Source organism: Chionomys nivalis, chromosome 25 (genome assembly GCF_950005125.1).
Source record: "Chionomys nivalis chromosome 25, mChiNiv1.1, whole genome shotgun sequence".
Classification (NCBI taxonomy): domain Eukaryota; kingdom Metazoa; phylum Chordata; class Mammalia; order Rodentia; family Cricetidae; genus Chionomys; species Chionomys nivalis.
This window is the reverse complement of record NC_080110.1, coordinates 19586338-19604266: the sequence shown is the minus strand read 5'-3', so window position 1 is coordinate 19604266 and position 17929 is coordinate 19586338. Positions and strand designations below refer to the sequence as shown.

General features: G+C 45.6%; 1 protein-coding gene across 1 annotated transcript in view; it reads right to left on the bottom strand.

Annotated features, from left to right (window-relative positions):
- The window catches only part of Pawr (pro-apoptotic WT1 regulator), a 78393-nt gene extending 69229 nt beyond the window's left edge, over positions 1–9164 (bottom strand). The window contains exons 1-2 of the mRNA XM_057757868.1: positions 9048–9164; positions 7990–8606 (exon numbers count right to left, since the gene is read on the bottom strand). Coding sequence (XP_057613851.1) covers positions 7990–8487 — 498 coding nt within the window. The 5' untranslated portion in view covers positions 8488–8606; positions 9048–9164. The remainder of the gene's footprint in view (positions 1–7989; positions 8607–9047) is intronic.
- Between the last annotated feature and the right edge of the window lie 8765 nt (positions 9165–17929).

The following is a 17929-nucleotide window of genomic DNA, read 5'->3' as shown; positions in this document are numbered from 1 at the left end:
GAACAGATCCAGGGTGTTTCCAACAATGACAACCCACGTGCGAGCGCTGCCTCCAAACCGATCTGAAGTCAAGACCAAGGTCTGCCAGGACAGCCCTTGGCCAAGACCCAACTTCTTTGAGGCTCGAATTCCTTGTCTTGTACAACGATGGAAAAACCCACCTTGGGAATCAACGTGAAGAGGTAACGTGGGGAAGGCCCTGCTCTAAATTTACAGACAATAATTTATGGATGGAGAAGCTACTGTCTCGCTGCTCTGGAAGAGAGGTGAGCATTCTGAACCACAGAGTCATCTACCTGTCCAGCCTCCACACTGCATTTTAAAATGACAAATCTTAGGATGTGTCTTCTATTCATATCCTCAAGCATCATCTTCTGAAAGTTAATTCCGTTCTTCGCAACAGAGATTTACATTCTCTTTTAATACTAAAATATTCTTGTATCCCCCAAAATAAAACAAAAATGAATTCACATATTATAAGGCAATTTCTCAAAGAAATACAAGCTTGTTTACAGGCCTCTAAGTTTAGTCTTGAATTATAGATTAGCAGACATTAGACATTGGTTTCCACGTTACTTCACAAACTCAATTCTTTTGTCAGGAATCCTATACACTTAACCCTCTCATATTTATTACAGATCTGAAAACAAACTGATCTACAACATAAACCTTCAGATCCATGCATCCCAGCAAAACCCCAACAAAACAATGACTTTCAAAACCTAAGAGTCCTACTTCTTGAAAATCAATGCAAAACAACGCTGCTTGAAATGCTGGGCTTGTAATACTTGCCTATGATCCTAGTACTGTGGAGGCAGAGGCAAGAGGATCTATGTGGGTTCAAGGCCAGTGCCGCACCATCTAGGGCTACATAGAGACCCTGTTGTCTCTGGAAAAGAGAGGGAGGGAGAGAGGGATGGAAGACGGGAAGAAGGGAGGCCAAGAAATTATTTGAATATAATATTTGATTTCTATAATATGATTTCTAAAAACATCAAAGCACAATCAATTAGCATCAAACCACATGTTAAAATATAAACGTGGAGCTATTTCTACGTTTGAAATGTATAGTTTTGCCACTATTAGAAACTGGGTGTTCTTACAGATCTCACATGTAATAGGGGGTGAGCTAAAGACCTGAGACCAATCCAATAGCAGCCTGTGTCATGGCTCTAATACACCTGTCTGAGACAAGCTGCAAGTTACCTCTTCTCCACGTATGTAAGAATCAACTGCTAGTTCCCCAAGTCAAGAGTCTAACGGGTTAGGGTATGAGACAAAGGAAAACCATCCTGCACCGAATGCAAGTTCTAATAAGAAGGCTGGAAAAGCATTAGAGAGTGTGCACTGCCGATTATTGAAGGTATCCATAACTGTATGCGTGCTTTCCCTTGGGTGACAGTTAGGTTCTACTTACATATAAATATCATGTATTTTTCCTATGGTCTAGGCTGTGGACAAAGGCAGGACAAGAAGAGAAGTGGATGCATCTTGCATTAAACACATGGCATTCTATAAATATTTAAAGTGATATAAATTTCCGGGGAGATCAAGTTATCTCTGTTTAAGTAGCTATAAAAAAATTTACAAGCCGGGCGGTGGTGGCACACGCCTTTAATCCCAGCACTCAGGAGGCTGAGGTAGGCGGATCTCTGTGAGTTCGAGGCCAGCCTGGTGGTCTACAGAGCTAGTTCCAGGACAGGATCCATAGCTACTGAGAAACCCTGTCTCGAAAAACCAAAAATAAAATAATAATAATAAAATAAATAAAAGAAAAAAACAATGATTACCATCCTTGTATCAAGTCCCCTAAACAACAACCAGCTATCAATGTAATTTCTTTTTTTTTTCCGAAGATTGATTGATTGATTGATTTATACAGTATCCTGCCTGTAGGCCAGAAGAGGGTACCAGATCTCATCATAGGTGGTTGTGAGCCACCACGTGGTTGCTGGGAATTGAACTCAGAACCTCTGGAAGAGCAGTCAGTGCTCTTAACCACTGAGCCATCTCTCCAGTCCCCTCTATGTAATTTCTATAAGCATCATGTGAACGTTTTTACAAGCTTCTGGTTTTATTGAGACAGTGTCTTCCTGTAGAAGCCAGGCAGGTCTTAAACCCCCATCCTCTGGTCTTTGCTTCCTAAGTGTGTCTGGCTTACCCACATCCATCGGTTGGAATCACGTAACAATTCTGCTAGCTAACTAGTATTAGTTTCATTTGAGAACCAGACGTTGTTCAAGTCACTTCTTCTCCAACTTCCAGCGCACACACAGAACCCCTCCGGAACATGTCAAAACACAGTCTCGGGTAACTCCCTCTACCCAGGCGCATCTGGGAAGTCGGCACTGAAAATAACAGGTAAGTGTCACCCATGTGGTCCTGTCCCCCTACCCAAGTCACACTTTTAAAGGTATCGCTTTTAGTCAGTGACCTTCAAGCAACCTAAAACTCCATTGTCTTCTCATACAGATCAATGCTCTCAAGTGGTTCTGCAATTAGGCTCTGGAGGTCTCCAGGAAAGTCACGAAAAAACCCAAAATAATGTCAAGAATTGCATTCCATTAAATACCTCTAACACCAAGTTCTAGTGTGAACTATAGGTGGCAGATGCCAGGTTTCAAAAAAAAAAAAAAGTAGAACTAAGGAGTCCTTCGTTATTTCTTTTCTGTGAAACACAGGAAAGATGGATATTAAATTACTTAAAAGTTATTACCTTGTCACAGTTTGAATGCCGCCGCACTTCACTGAGCGGAGGGAGGACTGAAACCTAGCCAACCGCAGGTCCCAGAACGTAAAGAAAACTCCAGATAAATATAGGAAAGCACTTCCAGACCACAGCCTCGGCATACGGTGGAAGAACGGAATTGCCCACTCTCCTTTCTTTTCTGTTGGGAGTCAATTCGAGGGCCTGGAACATGGTAGCAAGCATCCTAATGATGAACAGTAGACTAGGTCCCTAGCCCCATAGCATATGCATTTTAAAAGATGCATTCTATGGGATAAGGGGTTCTCCATTCTTAAAGGAGGAAAAAGGATCCTGAGAAAAAGGCAAGTCCCAATATTTACCAACAATTTAAAACGTAGAAAACATTTTGTACCAGCCCCCCAGGTAGATGAAGAAATGCTGTTTGGTATTCCCATTGTGTTCCAGACTGTCTACCTTTCTGGGTGATGAATCAGGAGAGACAGTACCAATGACTCAGAGATGGGGAGCATCTGACATGTGGATGGAGGGGATAGTATAAACACTCAGGTCTCTTAGAACACTGGGCTTGCTGTAGACTAAGTACACATCCTAATCTCCCCGGATTTCTAGGGTTTACTGGGAAGAACATGCCCCATGCACCCTAACTGCTGCCTCGCCAGTGCTCCCGGGGAAGTGAGTGCTCTCTATAGCAAATGATCCTCCAGCCTCACCCTGGAAGGCCTGGGTTCAAATTATGCAGTAGGAACACCATCTTGAGAAGAAGAAAATTATCATTCAGGTCGTAGTAAAGTCTACACTTTTGAATTGCTAACAAAAAAATAATCTCCTATTTTTCATTTTGCTAGCACTCCGGTGTTAAAAAAATCTCCTGAAGCAAACTAGAGAGGTTCTGAGAGCAATCTCTAAGCCTACAAATTTGGCTCAGTTTCTATTCAATTCCAAACCATTACAGGCTTCCTCTTTCAAATGCCTAATTATCAAAAACAACTTTAATAAAACATAAAGGAGCCGGGCGGTGCCTTTAATCCCAGCACTCGGGAGGCAGAGGCAGGCGGATCTCTGTGAGTTCGAGACCAGCCTGGTCTACAAGAGCTAGTTCCAGGACAGGCTCCAAAACCACAGAGAAACCCTGTCTCGAAAAACCAAAAAATAAATAAATAAATAAATAAATAAATAAATAAATAAATAAATAAAACATAAAGGGAAAAAGCTAAGGAAATATGATACACAATGCAAGGTTAATTCTTTAAAAAATTCTGTTTTTCTTCCACATACACATATCACAAGAACACTAAAACACTGCTCTGTCGCTTCTGTGCCATCTTTTTTAGTCACTATGTAATAACTGTCATGTTTATAGCTATATAGTCGCGAATCATTTAAACTCTACGCCTCTACGTTCTACTCTGGTAACAGGGATTGAGTAGCTACATAACAGGGCTGCAATGACCTTTAAGCACTTCAGCCAACCATTATGCAAGCAGAACTTTTAACTATGCGTTGGCTTTTAGCATAAACCAAGTTTTCATGGCTGCCTAACGAAACACTCCTGTTGGCTGTGGCAAGTGTCTTCAGGCAGTAGCTCTTGCAAACAGAGCAGACACACAACTGACTCAGAAGTGCTCAATGCCACCACCCCCTCTGAAGAGGTGGACCACTTAGGGATGAAGCTAACTCACCCATCTCACCATGCTTCCTTGGTGTACTTGCGAGAACCTGTGGACAACGCCTGGGTTCTAGTCCCTTCTGGGTGCTCAGACTGCGACCCAGTGGTCCTTAACCCCGACTCACATGAGAATTACATGGGGAGTTTATAAAAATATTAATGCCTGGGCTCCATCCCAAACCCATTAAATCACATGGGAGTGGGAGTGGAGGGCAGGAAGGGCCAAGAATCGGCGGCGGCGGCGGGGGTGGGAGGGGGGATGGGGGTGTCATTTATTTTAAGTTCTGCACATGGTATCTACAGGCTGCCAGAGTTAAGAACTGCTACCCTTTGGCCCTTCAAACACTGCATTTGTGTGCAAACGCGCATGAGAACGCGGATGGATAGGTGGGTATGAAAGTAAGTGGGTAAGATTCAACCCAAGAGTCTCAGCCTCATTGGCTTCCAGCTCAACTGTCTCTTCCCTTTAAACATACATCATGCCAACACGGAACCAGCAGCAGGCTGCGTGACCACGCGCTCACACTGTAAAGTTGATGCTACGTTCGTCCACTTCTTCCTAGACCCCAGCCTTGCTCTCTCCAAATCTACACAGCTTCCTTCTTGTTTTGCCCACTCCGCTGCTTCGACAATGCAGTGGACACGGGCACGTAACGATCATTTGTCGCATTCGAAGAACACAAAGACTAGTAGCAGGTAGCATGCCATGTCCTAATTATTCAATGAGAGCGAGATACTACCACACGGGAAAGGTAGAAAACGGCAAAAGTCAGGGAAATTAAAACAAAACAAGAAACTAACGAATGAAAACCAGAGTCTGTCTCATTAAAGGGGGTATGGAAATTTAGACTTTTATACTCAACTCCCCACAGTCCCTGCCTGGTATGCTATTCCCTACTGGGAAGTTTTAGCTTTTAACCCATTTCCTCTCTAAACTATCTCCTAGTTGCTACTGGGATGTTTGGCTGGAGTCAGGTGCCATTGCAGCAATATAAGCAACACACGAGAATAATACCATCAGCTGGTGAAAGCCAGAATAAATACATCACACGAATGTTTGATGTGTGCATTTGGGGGGATGGGAGGATTCTGTTTCACCATATATTCCTAGCTGAGCTCAACCACACAGATCTATCTGCCTTCCTCTGCCGTGGGGTTGAAGGCATGTGCCACCACAGCCTATAATACCTACTGCTTGAAGGAACAAAGATTGTCAGCCACTGAACTAGGCCCTCTAAGCACATTCCAGGAAAATCTGGAAGAAACTCGTTTGGGAATACTGCGTGAATGAACCCAAGTCTCATTCAACTGCACATCTTTGTTTCCCTAATGGGTGATACCTAAAAGTTTATAGAATACGACCTCCTAAAAAACAGGAGTGCTAAGCGATGCAACACACCAACCCTTTCGGCGAGTGCCTCTGACTATTCAAAACGGGAAAAAATGGCTTGCAATTCTAAAACAGCATCAGCCTAAGAGATATGAAAATGGTTCAGCTTCAAAGTTCTGCACTATATATTCTCCAACTGTTTAAACCATATTTCTTTAAAAAAAAAAAAACCCATTCTAAAATTCCAACAGTAAGGGAAGGAGACACTTGAGAAGTATGTCAGCTAATTAGATACTGTGGTAAAATATGACTTTGTTTTGTTGGGTCCTACAGCTTGAAACAGAGCCATGGTTACCACTAAAAGAAAGCAATCCTCAATTCCCTATTCAATAAAAAAAAAAAAAAGGTTCAAATTCCACAGACGAAGGAAAAAAAATTGGTACCCGGGGTTGTTTGTTTTTAAGGAAGATTAAATTTAGGAGTTGCCAACACCCAAATGAAAAAACATTCCAGAGTATTCGACTCAATTGCAGTGGGGAGTCATCTACATTCTCAGCACTGCGTTCCCTCACTCAAGAGGAGGACCCACTAACAAAGGATGTTTCTCAGGCTCTCACAAGATACACCCTACTTATTTTCCCGGGATTCTTCTTCTTTTTTTTTTTTTTTAGCCCAAGCAGCCAGACCCCCCCCCCAAAAAATGAAAATTAACATCTGCCAACATAGTTCCCAAAATAAGACCCTTGTCAGATGAACCCTGAAAAAGGAGCAAAAAATGACAAGTTCTATTATTTGGACCATAAGTTGCTTTTTAAAAATAACACTGAGGAATGCAGACTTTCCAAAGCTTTGTCTTCAATTCCCCTTAATCTTCATATTTTTACATTAAAAAAAGGAACCTGGAAATTTGATTACCATTCTTATGAATTCCTTTGAAAGTAACTTTAATGAATAACAGATATCTTGTACAAGTAGTAAACCACAAAGGACAGTTGTTCTGGCTGATAAAAATCTCTGAAACATTCCCATAAAAATACAAAAATAGACCCTACAGAGACATACTCCGATTTTCTAGTTATGGAAATCATATTAGTACTTAAAATTATAATTCTAATATACTCCTTACTACAAGTCACTTAAACCACAATTATTAATAAATTTGTGGGCGTTGTGGTGGAGACGGTCTCACAAACGCATAACCCTGACTAATCTCTCAAATGCTCCATCTTCCTGCCTCAGCCTCACAAGGATGCGATTATGCTTTTGAGCCATGATGCCTGGCATTTAACGTGCTTTTGCGTTCTGTTCTGTTTAAGCAGTGCTGGCGATCAAACGCCGGGCCTTAACATATTCTAAACAAACGCTCTACCACTGAGCTACACTCCCAGCCCACAGTTAGTAAATATTTTAACAGTCACTTAATGGTTAGGAATAAAGAAGTTGTGGGTGGTGAACAAAAACTAAAAAGCCACTGAGTAAGATGTGGCTCCTCGGGTGAAGCGCAGTGGTCAAACCACTCCCCCCCCCCCAACGGTTTGGGGCAGCTTCCTTCCAGGTGGATAGAAGTGCAAGAAGACACTTCGGCAAAATCTTTACACAGACCCTAAGAGAACGTCCCTGCTGCCTGAATAAATGTTTTTGTGAAATAGCAAAAATAACCCCAAACAAAAGAGCACACCTCCCACAAATGCTTGCCCAATTATTAAATACCGCAAGAAATCCCTGAGCCTCCAGAACCGAGATTGCTACAGCATCCCTGCTTGGGTGGGGGTGAGGGGGTGGGGTGATGTAGGCTACACAGCAGACTTTTATTTGGACACACTCATCTCGAGTTTACTGGGAGATAAACGCTGCCTTAGATATTGCTAGGGCTACGCTTTCTTTACAGGTGCTCTCTTGCAAACACTGCTAGGGAAGTGGAGATAAAGCAACCTGATAGCCGGAGACGGACACGTGGGAAAGCAGAATACGTCATCACCTCCACGAATCGGTTTTCCCTAACTGATCACCTCCACACGGAAAAGTCTAGGCTGGCAAACCTTGGGAACACAAACTGTCTATCACTCTAAAGTAGGAACCCGGTTCCCAGGGCGCAAAAAAGCACGTGTCCTCATCTGGGTCGGAGAAACTTCCCAGGAATCTTTTGCTCAAAGTAAAACTCCATCCCGGCAGAAAAGGAGTGCAAGGGACCTCCAGGCCCCGGGTCGAGGGAGCTCCCTGGTGGAAGACACCGGAGGCGGCCCCGATCCCCGAACCCTCCCCGCCCCGCCCCGTCCGGCTCACCTCCGCAGCGGGGATGTTGACCACGCCGGTGGAGCGCCGCTTCTCCCGCAGCTTCCTCTTCTCGATCTGCCCCTTGCCTTTCCTGGCGCTGGGCCCCGAGCTGCGGCCCTTCTCCGGGGTGCCGTCCGGTTCTTCCTCGTCGCCCCGGGACGCGGGCGCCCCCGCGACTGCAGCGGCGGTCGAGCATTCCTCCTCCGGCCGCCGGGAGCCGGGAGCCGAGCGGGGCAGCGCCGAGGGACCCAGAGCGCAGTTCAGGGCGGTGGGCCCGGGGACAGCAGGTGCGGCCGCGCCCGCGGGGCCGTGGTTGAGCTCGGAGGTCCCGGCGACCCCGGTTGGGGACAGCGGTCCCGCAGGGGGCTTAGCTGCCGGATCGCCGCCGCCGCCGCCCGAACCCGGGCCCGCGGGGTTCTGCTTCGCGCGCATCTTCTCGCGCTTCGCCTTCCACTCCTCCAGGAAGTCCGTGGTGCTGCCGCCGCTCCGGTAGCCGCCGGTCGCCATGTTCCCAGAGGGGCCGGCGGGGGCGCCCCTCTCGCCGCGCGTCCCGACTCCCACCGCCGCCTGCCGCCTGCCCGGGGAGCAAGAATGCGAGGGGGACGGCGCGCAGGGCGACCGAGGTTCTGCAGGGGAAGCACACGGGCCGGGGGAGGGGGCGCGGCGTCAGGTCCCCGGGCAACCGCAGGACAGCCATCGGCTCCCCCTCGGCGTCCCCGCGAGTCCCCAGCAAGTTCGCAAGGCTCACCTCCGCTGTGCACCCCGAGAACCCTGACCCCGGGGAAGCAGAGAGGCGAGCCCCACCCTCGCCACCCTTCCCTCTCCCCCGTCCCACCGCGGTGGGCGACCGCGCACAGAGGCACCCGCGCCGCTGCCACCTGTGTGCCGAGCTCCCCTCGACTCCTCTCCGCTGGCGCGGGCTCATGCTCCCGCGCCACGGACGCCTCCATTCCGGGACGGGGCATGGAGCCCCCTAGCCGGCTGGAACAGGAGGAGAAGTGTGTCCAGCGGAGAACGGGACCGGTGCACGAGTTCCGCGCGGGAGACCCGGGGAGCCCCTTCCTTACCTCCGAGAAGTTTAGGTGGGACAAGGCGCGGGGCGGGGAGGAGGGCTGTCCAGGTGAGCCAGAGCGCTCAGGACGCGCACGACCAGCCACGGCAAACTCGCCCGCTGGAGCTCGGGGGCAGTCCCTGACCGGAGGGAGGGAGGGAGAGAGGGTGGGAGGGAGAGAGCGAGGGGCGGAGGGGGGCGGGAGCCGAGCAGGGCCGAAGCGGGGCGGAAAGGACCGAGTCCCTGCCAGAAAGTGGGAGGGGGGAGGGAGTGCCGCCGAAGCCCCGCCCTCCGCGCCCAGGTACGCGGCGCCCCGCCTATCCCGCCGCGGCGTCCCCTCCCTCCCGGGGCGCCGGTGGCTGGGACACCTCATTCTTCCAGCTCTTGAGATTCTGGGGCGGGATCGGCCGCTCCACGCCCCTCTCCTCACTGCACTTCCCCCGCCTCTCAGGTCTCCCACCACTCTTCCTTTTAAGTCCAAGACCGATTATTCTAGGGAAAGTTGTGACTTGCTGAAGGCAAGTGCTACCAGCTAGTGATGATTCAGGACCTGGCTCGCCAGGGTGGGGAAATACCCACGCGTCCCTTTCCCTCGCCGCTGCCCACCCCGTTTGGGATGAAAGGGGTGGCGAGGAGGGCCCTGAGAAACCCAGCAAGCCTCTTCAAAACAGCGAGTGTCGTGGGAAGGGAGTTAGCTAAAAGAAGAAGCTAAAATTAATGATTTATCAAGACTTTGTTATTCTCTCAAGCTTTTGACTCGACGTGATGCCTTTGCACACTTTTACTGTATTTTGCAGTTCATCCCGTTTTCACGCAGTCTCTACACCGCTTATGGACGGTTTTAGTAGCAAATCTCCCACTAACGTCGTAAAGCTGGACAGTCTCCGTTTTTTCATCCCTACTATGCTCAGGAGTCCACCCTCACACGCGGGTCTTCTAAGGTCTCTAGATCCGGGGTGAATGGGCCCCCGCTGATCTCTCACGTCCCTGTAAAGGCAGAGTACATCATTGTCAGGGGCTGTGAAACCATGCCTTCATGTCCTAAAAAGTAAGAGCCGTGAGTCACACACAGGCTGACCTAACAAATCTTTCTCATTTTGCTCAGGTGGCACAATGTAGGCAAGGAGGCTACAGGCACCTACTAGAGCAATGGGAACAGGCGACAATGACTCACAGGCTCTGCATTTCTCAGAAGCAGTTCTGGTCTTTGGCCTGCCGGTTGGAACGGCAGAAACACTTAGAAAGTTACTTGGTAAAAGGTCTCACCTGAGAGACTTTAAAACATACTGATCGTAAGCGTAGCTGGAACAAACCGAATTGTGGTTTTGTTTTTTGGGTTTTTAAGAGGCAAGATGAACCTGGAGGTGGCGGCATAGGCCTTTAATCCCCGGAATCAGGAGGTAGATCGCCGCAGGCGGATCTCTGTGAGTTCGAGGTCAGCCTGGTTTTACAGAGCGAGTTTTAGGACAGCCAGGACTACACAGAGAAACTCTGTCTCGAAAAATAAGACAAAACAAAAGAGTCAAAATGGAGCCTGACTATAAACTGTCGTATTCAGGTATTGATCTCTTGGAGGGGCTGTAGACCATGCTGGAAAGAGGACATGCTCAGTTGGAGTGCCCAGACCTAATTTTTCGCACAGATTTATAGCGTGTGTTTAAATTCTCTGAAATTCTGTAGCTTTCTTTACTACAAGATCAGCAATAGTACCATATGTTTTAAAGCTGTTTTAAGAGTTGACTCTGACTGTAGTACGCTTGATTCAAGGGCCACTCCTGTTACTATAATATCAAACTGCCCTGGGGTTCTGATTGGGGAGACAGAAAGGAGAAGGGGGAGGAAGAAGAGGAAGAGGAGAAGAAAAAAAGAAGAGGATGAAATGGAAGAGGAAGAAGAAAGAAGGAGAAGGGGGGAGGAGGAGGAGAAGAAGGAGAAGAAGAAGGAGAAGGAGAAGGAGAAGGAGAAGGAGAAGGAGAAGGAGAAGAAGAAGAAGAAGAAGAAGAAGAAGAAGAAGAAGAAGAAGAAGAAGAAGAAGAAGAAGAAGAAGAAGAGATGAGGAAATCAATACGTTAACTTGAAAACAATAGACCTTAAATGAACAAGGGTAACATTTATGAAAATAAATTTATCAACCCCCTCCATCTCTTAGTATTAATCGACTCTGAGTCAGGAGTGTTGGCTGGCTTGGCTTTGGGTAAGTTGCTTAACTTTTGTGCCTCTGTTTACCTGCATATAAAATAGGGATAATGATACTTCCTACATGTTAAGAGCATTGTGAAAGTGCCTCAGGTCCTTAGATAAAAGGTAATACGTGAGAACCAGAGCGGTTACTAGTCTATAAAGTGCCCAGAGAATCATGGATGAAAGAGATTATTAAGGTACAAAGCACTCTGTTTTGTTATTGCTATCGCTTATTATACCTTTTGTCTTGACTTTACCATTCTCGGTATTCCCAAAGGTAGATTGCACAACCAGGCTTCTTCCAACATTATAGTGAGGTATTTAAGCTGAGTCAAGCCTGGCCTGTAAGATGTTTGCATATCATCTTTATGTATAGACTTCTGATGAAATAATCCTCAAAGATGTGGGGCTCAGTTTCTCAGCCTCTGCACTATTGACATTTGGGGCTGGGTGGATCTTTGTTCTGGGATTTGCTTCATTCATTGGAGTAGGCTTAGCATCATCTTGGACTTCAACCTTTCAGATGCCAGAAGCATCCACGAAACCTTTTGTGGCATTGCCAAGTGTTCCTGGGTCAACAGTAAAACTCTCGGAGTTGGCCTGACATAGCTCATTTTAGTGATCCATTTGTACTTAATAATAAAGGAAAATATGCTAATGCTAACAAAAGAAGCAAGATTTTATTTGAATGTGTCAGAGTGAGAATAATTATAAACACTAACCCTCACTTATATCTTCTAGACAATATTATGAACTAGCGTGTTTATTTTTTATTTTATTAAATTAATTTATTTTCTTGTTTGTTTTTTTTTGTTTTTTTTTTTTTTGTTGTTGTTGTTTTGTTTGTTTTTTGAGACAGGGTTTCTCTGTGGTTTTGGAGCCTGTCCTGGAACTAGCTCTGTAGACCAGGCTGGTCTCGAACTCACAGAGATCCGCCTGCCTCTGCCTCCCGAGTGCTGGGATTAAAGGCATGCGCCACCATCACCCGGCTCTATTTTTTTTTTTTTTTCGAGACAGGGTTTCTCTGTGGTTTTGGAGCCTGTCCTGGAACTAGCTCTGTAGACCAGGCTGGTCTCGAACTCACAGAGATCCGCCTGCCTCTGTTAATTTATTTTCTTTAAACCGATCTTTTCTCATTTTACATACCAATCCCCAACCACTCATCAGTGAGGGTAAAGCCAGCCTCCCATACAAGTCAACAAAGTCTGATACTTCACTTTGAGATAGGACCAAGGCCCTCTCCTCTATATTTCGGCTGAGCAAGGTATCCCTCCTAAAAGAATGGGCTCCAAAAAGCCAGTACAAGCACTAGGGATAACTCCTGGTCTCACAGCCAGTGGCCGCAAAGACTGCCCCAACCCCACGTCTGTCACCCTCATTCACAGGGCCTGAACTAGCATATCTGTATATGTTGAAATAATGAATAATATATTGGAAAAATATTCATTTTTATTTCAATGCAAATATCTCTAGAGCATATAGCTTATCCTCAAATTAAAATAATAGACAAAACTGGCGTAAAACTATTTCATTTCTATAAGGGTTATAACAAAGGTCAGCAAGCTCTTGTTACCCTCCCCACCACCCATACAGTCCTAACAATGACCTCGCAACTGTTTCTGATAATATAGATTTCGTGTTCATTGTTTAAATATTCTTACCTTGTTTTCTACTTTTCTGTTTGCCCATGTTTGGTGAGAGATAGTTCTCTTATGCTAGCTATGCATACATTTTTCTTACCTACAGACTGTATCTATATCTTGATTCTAACTAAATATACACTCTGGGTTTTTTTAGAGCTATGATAACACATTGTAACCCGGGATTGTGTGGTGCACTCTGATTCCATTTTTTTCATTTTTACAACTGTATTTCCTTGCTATAAAAATATTCCTTTGCAGTTCAACCTTGCTTTTATTTTCTTTTTACAATTACTGGTATATTTTTTTTTCTCTATACTGTTTATAACTTGGCACCTGTTGCAGGGGGCCACTTGTTTGTCCTGGCCGCCCAGAACCAAAATAACCACACAGAAACTGTATTCTTTAAATTACTGCTTGGCCCATTAGCTCTAACTTCTTATTGGCTAACTCTTACATCTTAGTTTAACCCATCTCCATTTATCTGTGCATCACCACAAGGTCATGGCCTACCAGCATAGTTTCATTATATCTCCTGTGGCAGATCCATGGCATTTCTCTAACTCCGCCCTTCTTTCTCCTAGCACTCAGTTCCATCTCTCCACCGACCTAAGTTCTGCCCTATCAACAGGCCAAGGCAGTTTTTGTTTTCATTAACCAAGAAAAGCAACACACAGACAGAAGGACCTCCCACACCAAATACCCAAGTTTTTCTCTTTCCGGTACAGTTTAGCAGATCGGCTAAATTAATTGACTGTTTTGCTTTCTCTTGGGAGGCGTGTCTCTTGGGTCTTAGTTTGGGCCTGCAGCCCTGGAGTCAGAGAGTCAGAGTGCTCATGATTCAGCTTCTGCAAGAAGAGTTTCAAGTGGTCTCCTTACGGAGTCAGAGTCGCATAAGCCCACTTCCTTGCTAGAAGCCCTGCAGACTTCACTTGATTTTCTTTCTCTGTTTTGTTTCCTATTTTTGAATGTTTGTTTCAGTTTCTGGGGTTTTTGTTTTTTTTTTTTGTTTGTTTGTTTTTAGACAGCGTTTCTCTGTGTAGCCCTGGCTACCCTGAAACTCACTTTATAGACCAGGCTGGCCTCGAACTCACAGAGATCCGCCTGCCTCTGCCCCCCCAAGTGCTGGGACTGCCAGTGTGCGCCACCACTTGGTTTTCAACTATAACCTGGTTTCCACACCCATCGGTTGCTTTTTTGTCAGAGATGTATACTGCTGCTTCAAGTTTCATCTCTGCATGTATAATGTAGGCATGCGTGTGCACATGTAGTCATGTGTGTGAATGTGTGCACACATGTGCCGTAGCTCACACATGTAGAAGTCAAAGGACAACCTCAAACCACCTTGTTTGAGACAGGCTCTCTTCATCATTCATCACTTGGACTCCTTCCTCGCTGGCCCTTGATCTTCCCTTTCTCTTCCTCCATGAGGAGCACTTATTTTCCAGCCGCCACATCTGCCGTCATGTGTTCTGGGGATTCCAACTGAGGCCCTCATGCTTCTTCAGTGTGTTACCCACTGAGCCATCATCCCAACACTGGGTCCCAGTTTCTGAACTTCCCTTCGGGCGCCTGCAAGACAAAACCCATCAATCCTGTTGCCGGTATCTTCTGCTCGGTATTAGAATTCCCCTTGCTCTACTGAAGTCCACTTTCCATTCTCTCATCATCCAAAACGGTCCTTCTGCCCATCATTTGCCTTTAGTGTTCTCGCATTTTTCTTTTGTTTTATGAACAACACTAGAGGAGGCAAAGGTGAATGCGTATGATTAATCTGTTATGATTATAGGACCACAGGAAATCCAGTTCACCTACTTCACAGATTTCCAGATCCTTTGAAATCTCCACTGTAAGTCTAGGTCAGCAAACATCCTTCTCCTTACTCATTGAATTACGTCACACATCCGTACTGATTGGTGACAATTCATACTATGACAAAGAGCAAAATCTTTTTATTTCATACACACGTACCACACACACACACACACACCTATTCACCTCAGAAAGCTAATACACAGACCAAAGTAGGGATTTCACCCAAAGTCCAACTTGATGAACCAATGAGTTTTGAACGGCGTTGTTAACAGGAGTATGAGTCAGAGTTAGTTACAGGACAGGGATAACTCAGAAAAGCAACTGCATCACCAAACAAGACAAAACAATAGCAAACAAACAAACAAAACCCATCCAAACACTGGTGAAGAGTCAGAAAAGCTGTACCCATGGAGCTAACTCCTTAGCATATAAGTAGCTCAACAGTCCCAGAATCTCTCCCCTCTGCAGCTTCCTCTATTTTAGGGTCAGTAGATAGACTATCAGTGTTAATTTTCCCTTTCCATGCCATTTAATATAACCGCAAGCTCAATGAAGAAGAGCCAGAAGGTCTTTGGTGCTATACCCTCCCGGGCCCCCCCAAAGAATAGCGTTTCCTAGACTCCAAGACCCAACCTTGTCAGTGCTGTACTTCTGAGTTCTCATGTGCACTGTCAACATCCCCGAAAGAACTGTCCGAGTCACTGTCATCACCTCCGCTCTTGTCACTCTTCTGATAATTTCCCAATGCTCGTTCCTTCTTCACGCCCCACTGATGGACTCACGACTTGTCAAAATTATCAACAAGCTTCATGTTGACAAACCCAGCACTTACATCATTTTTTAAAAAAAAAAAAATCCTACTTAAGGGGACTGGAGAGAGAGCTCAGCAGCTAAGAGCGCTGGCTGCTCTTCCAGAGGACCCAGGTTCAATTCCGAGGACTTACATATCAGCTCACAACTGTCTGTAACTCCAATTCCAGGTAACCCAACATCCTCACACAGACATACATGCAGGCAAAACACCAAGGCACATAAAATAGAGTAAGATTTTTAAAAAGTCCTACTTAAGCCTTTTCTATTATTTAGGATAATGACTTTTTCATTATTTCAATTTTCTTTTTTTATAATTTAGTGGTCAAAGGCATTTTTATTTTGCCACCAAGTTCACCAATGCATCTTCTTGGTCTCTTACCCAGTTCTTTGCTGCTTAGCCTCGAGAAACTCGGGTCAGCGCAGAACATAGTTACTGTTCTTGTTCCCACTTTTCCTCAGGCAATATTGTCCCTAGATGATTCCATGGAATCTCGCGGTTTTAGAAATCACTGCCAAATTAATGCCTTAACGTAACCTTTTCCTCCCTAAATTCCAGGCTTCCGTGTTCCATTTCCCTGGGTGACAATTGCGTGCAGCTGTCCAATCACCCTCTCACAAAGACTATGGCCCAGCAGGACTCTCCATCCACTTCTCCAGCTGATCCACTCCCCTCCCATTTCTTCCCAATATTGATAGAGTTGCCATCAATCCAGTTGTTCAGTCCACAAAGGCTTCCTTAGTTCTTGCCTTTCCCTGACCACACAAAGTCATTGCACCATCCTATCAGCCACCATTGTATTATCATTATTGGGAATAATCTATGTGTTTTTTGTGTATCTCCTCTTGCTTGTCGATGTCACCTTTGTGTCTCCAAACACCAGTAATTTCCAGTAAACACTAGGTATCCACTAGAAAGTAAATTATTAAGCCGGGCAGTGGTGGCACACGCCTTTAATCCCAGCAGTTGGGAGGCAGAGGCAGGTGGAACTCTGTGAGTTCAAGACCAGCCTGCTCTACAAGAGCTAGTTTCAGGACAAGCTCCAAAGCTACAGAGAAACCCTGTCTTGAAAGCCAAAAAAAAAAAAAGAAAGTAAATATTAAATATAATCTAAGTTCTGTTGGAGAGTTGGAAAGAGCTACAAATCAAGTAAGAAAGTATGTCCCAATGTCCCATTGTTTGACAGAGAATCTGTATGAATCCATAGGAAATTGTTTAGACTGTCAAATTATGACATTGTGGAGATCAGTAACATACAGTTTTCATACTGAGTTATCCATCTATTGTTAGACATTGAATATATACTGCTTCTATGATAATAGACGTCTGCCTCTGATTACAGAAAACTTAGCTTAAGCACCCCATCTCCACCGTGGTATTAAAGATGAGAAGGAATGGGCTGGAGAGATGGCTCAGCGGTTAAGAGCACTGACTGCTCTTCCAGAGGTCCTGAGTTCAATTCCCAGCAACCACATGGTAGCTCACCACCAGCTGTAATGAGATCTGGCGCCCTCTTCTGGCCTGCAGGCATACGTGCAGACAGAACACTGTATATATAATAAATAAATATTAAAAAAAAAAGATGAGAAGGAAGGGTTGTGGTCAAGAACAGGAACCTAAATATACTCCTTCACATCATGTTCAGGCATTTTCCAGTCATGTGACCGTGCAGATAAGAATAAGAGATAGCTGGAAAAGACGCAGTGTCTTCAGACATACTTTACATAGACAGAGAAGTCAGTCAGTCATGACAAAATGAAAAGACAAGAAGATGGCAGGTAAGAATTCAGTGGCCTATCCTAAAGGGAAAATTATTCAGAACATTGGAAGAAGTATGAGAACTTATTAAGAAAAAAGACAACTGTGAATATGAATATTCCATTCAGAGCAGTCAAATCAGCAGGAAAAGATGATCAGAAGAGCCGGGCGATGGTGGCGCACGCCTTTAATCCCAGAACTCGGGAGGCAGAGGCAGGCAGATCTCTGTGAGTTCGAGGCCAGCCTGGTCTACAGAGCTAGTTCCAGGACAGGCTCCAAAACCACAGAGAAACCCTGTCTCGAAAAACCAAAAAAAAAAAAAAAAAAAAAAGATGATCAGAAAAAAATGCCAAATTCACCAGAAGGTATCATCTTCCACTTACTGTACTGGCACCGTTCGGGACTAAAAAGGCCAACTGTGGTGTCGGAGGAAACTGGTGAGTGCTGAGCTGTAACTGATCCAATGATGTTGGGGGAAACCTTGGCAGTATCTGGTGAAGATGTAATTTCCCGCAACACGATGTTAGTTTCTAAACATCTACCCTAAAGAATCCTAGCATCCCCACAAGGACTCCTGGGTGCGCTTTGTAGCACTGGCAGCAACCGAAATGGTGGGAAAACTACCTATGAAATCCACGGTCAGGTGGAGTTAGAGGTGACCATGTTTTTCTCCTAGCACTCAGCAGTCTCCAA